General features: G+C 35.0%; 1 protein-coding gene across 1 annotated transcript; it reads left to right on the top strand.

Annotated features, from left to right (window-relative positions):
• Positions 1-3,889, top strand: LOC113498694 (glia maturation factor beta). The gene is made up of 4 exons (XM_026878810.1): positions 1-205; positions 1,907-2,016; positions 2,902-2,989; positions 3,482-3,889. The coding sequence occupies exons 1-4, from the start codon at positions 98-100 to the stop codon at positions 3,599-3,601; spliced, it is 426 nt and encodes a 141-aa protein (XP_026734611.1). The 5' UTR covers positions 1-97; the 3' UTR covers positions 3,602-3,889.
• Positions 3,890-5,954: the final 2,065 nt, after the last annotated feature.

Raw genomic sequence — 5,954 nt, 5'->3', positions numbered from 1 at the left:
TGACGTTACTTGTCATTTGTCAAACTGTAGACGTAAACAATTCACTGAGTGTTCCGCTATTTATTGTTTGTTTTTATATTAAATACATTTAATTACCATGTCATCACACAACGTAAACGTTTGCGACATCACAGATGACGTAAAGGAAGTGTTAAAGAAGTTTAGATTCCAGAAACACACGACAAATGCTGCGCTTATACTGAAGGTAGCTTATGATGTTCACTTTACTTATTTATTCAGATAAATTAAAAAAGTATGATAGTATAAAGGTTTATTATCTAAAAAAAATATATTAATTTATAGATTTTCTTTGTTTAACGTTAAATATAGACACAGAGTTTTAGTCTTAATTTTCGTTATAAATGGTGTTGTTGAGCTTCATTGCATCTGAGTCATTCATCCATATCTCCTATCTTACTTACGTCATGCTATAGCGGGTAACTTCCACAGGATTTTACTTATTAATTTAAACGTTTCAGTGAATCAATACAGACTATGTATGGAAATATTATACATATGTAGCTACTTGTAACTGAGTTGGCTGTTTGACATAATACTCTTGCCGAAAATTTAAAAACTTCGTTTTGCCACCAATATTTTAGAATGTTACTTTCATGCATTATTTTACTTCATATTCTTCTTTCATAATAAAATTACTCTTGACTTGTAAGTTGAATATTATTAGACTCCCATATTGTAATCATTCCCACCATAATATTGTTATATATCTGGGCATATAGAAAATTTATTGTATTAATACAATCTATTTGTTTTTAATGACATGAAAAACTTTTCTTATGAATAGTGGTGCTAAATATTTTAAATACTAATTCTTATTAGAAATAATTGAAATTAAATACATTTTAATTAATCTCTATTCATATTTAACAAGCTATTAATATAAGATACATTTACAATATATTAAATAATGATTAAAACAAATCCTTTACACCCAAAGCATTAAGAATAAAAGTTTTAATTGTAATGAGACTATCAATAAACATTATTATCAATAATTGTGGTTACTGTGGTCTGTAACTACTATATTATAATGACCAACATGAAACCACAAACAACATATGTTTGTGTCTATGGCTGTAATAGCTGTTGTTATGTATTTATGATAAGATAATTAAATATTTTTTGTTTGGGGAACTATTTATTGATGTATTCATCAACTAATGTCTGGATGTTTCTGATATAAATTCGCTGTCTGAGAGAAGAAAGTAAAAAAATTCAGGATATTTTTGAACGAACACCTATTTCACCATTTTAATTAATTAATTGTACTTATTGTTAAAGAATACAGCATAATTATTTGTGCATCTATTGATGGGATGTCATCAAATGACTCCTTTGGGTTGAGTGGAAGGTTCTACAGACTTTTACTAACTAAAACCCACCCATGTTGCTTGCTTTGCCCATTGTTCACACGGCTGCAACCCTTAGTAAGGAGTATATATTTCGGATCTGCTAGCTCGTCTCTCACATTTGCCTTAGTGCTCAAGTGTAGAGAAAAATCATCATCATCATCAGGCCATATTCGTCTGCTGGACATAGGCCTCCCCAATCACACGCCATCGAGATCTATCTTCGGCTGCTCGCATCCAGCTCCTGCCAGCCGTCTTGCGTGGATCATCAAAGAAACAGTAGCAGAACAAAAATTACAGAGTCGTTTTTTATATTACTACCGAATAGTACCCCGGGGGCAAATAAAACACACTTTGACGTACACCTAGTTATGCGTAACTCGGACACGTGTTCGTTCACTGACGGCTCGTAAGCGACTGCAGCGCCAATGTGTCAGCGCTTAAAATAAGCTAAAAGCTCATGGCTAGTCATGTAGTCAAGTCATGTAGATCACTTTATAATGCAAGAACTCAATTCTAACTATCTTCAATTCCAGGTGAACAGAGAAAAGCAGACCTTGGAGGTCGATGAGGAGTTGGACAGCGTGGAGCTTGAGGAGTTGCAGGACATCTTGCCGTCACACCAGCCGAGGTTCATTGTATACAGGTGAGACTATAGGTTTAAGATTGGCAGGATTCGTAGCAAAAACAGCGTTCGTAGCACATGTGGAACCAATGAGGTAGTTAGATTTTTATTTTGGTTGTAGGATGCGTGGCAAAAACAGCATTCGTAGAACTTAAGATTCCAATAAAGTAGTTAGGTTTTAGTTTGGTTGCAGGATTCGTGGCAGAAACAGTGTTCGTAGCACTTACGATGCTATTAAAGTAGTTAGGATTTTCGTTTGGTCGCAGGATTCGTAACAAAAACAGTATTCGTAGCACTTTGTTTCCGTAGTATATGCAGAGTCCGTAGTGTGTAGGATGGAAGAGGGTTAGGACATGGAAGATTCGTCATACCCAGTCAGAGTTGCGCAGCAAGCGCAAGCGATGCCGTATCTATGGCTCAGGCTGCTGAAGGGACCCGGGGGGTTTTTGGTCGGCGAGAGTCCGGCATATCCCGAAAAAGGGTTCGTAGTATAGGATTCGTAAGATGTGGTCGAAAAAGCACTTCACTGGACTTCTTATACACTGGATTCATGATACAAGCAGTTTTAGTTACGAAATATTACTTATCGACATTCTTTTCTTTATTCAAATGACGACTTTCGCACTTGGCAATTTAATCCTTGTATCGCGGGATGTTTCACAAACATGACACTACATTCATTCATGGATCACACAAATGATTGTCCTACACAGCGATCGAACCCGCGTCGCATCCCGCTCAGTGGCTTGGCGTTCTGACCCACAACAAAACATTTTTATTTGAAGTAGCCCGTTTTCCAGGCACTTTAAAAACGTTACAGTGATGGGTCTAGTTGCGCCCTATCTCTCCCATATTTGTTTAATTATATAAAGGTTATAATTAATATCCACATATTTAACATTTCAGTTATAAAATGGAGCACGAAGACGGGCGGATATCGTTCCCGATGTGTTTCATATTCTACACGCCGCGAGACGCACATATGGAACTACAGGTCACTATATTAATCATTTATAACCCTTCATTTAATTCTGGACTAGTTTTTGTTTTCGGTTTCGCACGACTTGATGTCGGTTGAAGTTGCAAAAGCATTACCCTCTTTTAACGAAATAGGATAAAAGCCAATTTCATCGAAATCGATCCAGCCGTTTGGGCGTGCAGAGGTAACAAATGGTGGAATCTAGTGGCAAAAATCTTTAAGTATGAGTTTCACTTTAAATACTTACTTACTCTGTTGGCTCAGCGACCCAAATTGTGTCTTGGCCTCTGATACGAGAGAACGCCAAAACGACTAAGTTCACTTTAAATACAAAGCGAAAAAGCAATCGAAATGGTTGTTTTGAAAGGATTTTTATAACATATTTTGTGGTTTGTTTCAAACATTAATGCTATTAAAAAAAATTGCTTTATACTGATCAATACAATTTCTTATTAATTCTGTTAAATAACAATATTTGAATTATAAGTCATAATTTTTGCTGTACAGGTAATGTACGCGGGTACGCAGCGCGCTCTGGCGGCGGCTGTGGGCGCGCCGCGACTGCTCGAAGTCAGAGAGATTGATGAACTCACTGCCGACTGGCTCAACGAGAAACTGAGGAAATAGACACACTTGTATCTAGAGTCTAGGTATAGGGTGCAGGCTGACCTGCGTTGTGGTGAGGGCTAGGTGAATATGGAAAGATCTATAAATATTGTCTTTGTTCTACAGTGTTAAATGCGTCGTTTTGCGTCCACAGTTTAAAAATCTTGCTTCAAAATGTCAAACGTAATAATTCAAGCATAAAAAAAAAACAAATCACTCAAAAATTTAACATTCACAAACAATTATAGACTCTGTGCACGGCCACAGAACTGCGATAATACTGAGAAAATCCCATTTGGCAATCACAAATATATGAAAAATAACATTTTTAGAGTAAATTTAATGAGGACATCGCCTAACATCTCTATAATAACAAGTCCTGTAAGCCATGATCTATAGTAAAAGATTACACTTATTCCATCCCTTTATAAGTATTAGTTTAATTAATTTTGATTTTCACCAGTCCAGATTATTACAATGCAGGTCAGTCATTTTATATGTATATGGCATAATATTAGATGATGGGGGAGAGGGGCTATACATAATAATATTTTCAAGGAAAATGGGGATGATTTTTAATATTAACAAATTTCAAATACTAGCTTTTGATCACACGGGAGTCTAAAATCGGGATAAAAACTATCCTATATGTTAATTTAGGTTATAAACTACCTGTGTACAAAGTTTAGTCTAAATCCGTTCAGTGGTTTTTGCCTCAAAGATTAACAAACATCCATACATACAAACTTTCGCGTCTATGATATTAAACCACTAAATCAATTTTGATAGAACAAAATTAACAAAACTCTTTTAATAATGAAATGGAGTTAAATAATACAAATGTTTCGCATCCCCTCCCCTATTACCATCCAAGAAAGACATTATATATAAATTCTAGTTTTTATTTTGAGTATTTTATCTATAAATTATATTCTAGTTGCAAGCCATACCCTTTTTCACACCGGTAATCCATTTATTTAGGAACTTAAAGAAGGTAATTAATATTATAACAAGCCATCTTAATCTTGGTGTGTCTATGTATACAAACACATATTAAATAAATAAACGTCTGATATACTTCAGTAAATTGTGGGTCCCGGCTGTTATTCATACATCTTTGGCAGTCGTTACAGGTAGTCAGAAGCTTGAAAGTCTGACAACCAGTCTAAGTAAAGGGTATCGTGTTGCCCAGGTAACTGGGTTGAGGAGGTCAGATAGGCAGTCGCTCCTTGTAAAACACTGGTACTCAGCTGAATCCGGTTAGACTGGAAGCCGACACCAACATAGTTGGGAAAAGGCTAGGCCGATGGTAATTTCCTTTGGTAATCTTAACTGTAGTTTTACATTTGTTTTAAGACGCGTTTTATTTTTAAACTGAGTTTTAAGACAAAATACTCACCAAGATTGACCTTTTTTAAGTACCTAAAGATATATAGTATTAGTTTGCATTTGCCTATGTCCAGCTGTGGGCTAATTGGGGTAAATATTTTTTGTATCGCGTTTTAAATTGCGCATTCAACTTTTAGACAAACAATTAGTATTGTGTAATGCTTCTGTCGAGTGTATTGCTAAATGTATAGATATAGTTTTATATTAAATTATAATAAATATAATATAAAAAAATGTATGCTCACAAGGACAAAAAACGCTCGTTGAATAGATAGAAATTTTGATGTGACGAGCATTTTGAGTAACTTGAAGCAACACGGAATGAGCATATTGAGTAATCTAAATCAATTTTCAATATTGTAAAGTAATTTTTTGAAATATTTATGCACTTAAAAAGTTTAACATTATTTTACTGTTATAAAAATGTATATTTTTTCAAAATTGTTGCATTTCGTTTTGTCCGTGTAGTCAAACAATTATTAATGATGTAAAGAGTCTGGTAAACCTAAGCACATCTTTATTCTGAGTAAGTGTATTAAATTATTCCATATATAAGTAAAACCAAGGAAAAATAGACGGAACATAGTAAAGCAAGAAAAACGAAAAACGGGGTGAATAGAGTTTTGTGGGGTGAATAGAAAATAGTCTTAGAAACCAGAAGTGAAGACAGGTTTTTAAAAAGAAAGCACGGTTACGTCACAAACAATTTAACCAAATCATTACAAAGATAACTTAAAGTTAATACATCAAACTCTAATTACTGCAAAGGAATATGAATGGCAATTATCGAAATAACAATATGGCTGCTATGCTGAATAAATACAACGAAGGTCACGGAGGTGTTCCAGCGAGGCCAGCTGACACCGGAGAGAGAGCGTTGCTAAGAGCGCTCCGTCTTTTATAGCGGACTGCTTGTCAAATCCCAGGTTCGAAAGAGGTTTCACTAAGGATCTTGAAAGAGGTTTCACTTTGAAAAGGAGGTTTC

This window comes from Trichoplusia ni, chromosome 11, assembly GCF_003590095.1.
Source record: "Trichoplusia ni isolate ovarian cell line Hi5 chromosome 11, tn1, whole genome shotgun sequence".
Lineage (NCBI taxonomy): Eukaryota > Metazoa > Arthropoda > Insecta > Lepidoptera > Noctuidae > Trichoplusia > Trichoplusia ni.
The sequence above is the reverse complement of the archived record's forward strand: the minus strand, read 5'-3'. Positions and strand labels throughout refer to the sequence as shown.

Bases quoted from the DNA above. Each gene is read 5' to 3' on its own strand.
- LOC113498694 (XM_026878810.1), top strand. From the start codon at position 98: ATGTCATCACACAACGTAAACGTTTGCGACATCACAGATGACGTAAAG. The intron at 206-1,906 runs GTAGCTTATGAT...CTTCAATTCCAG, and splicing joins ATGCTGCGCTTATACTGAAG to GTGAACAGAGAAAAGCAGAC. The intron at 2,017-2,901 runs GTGAGACTATAG...TTAACATTTCAG, and splicing joins CCGAGGTTCATTGTATACAG to TTATAAAATGGAGCACGAAG.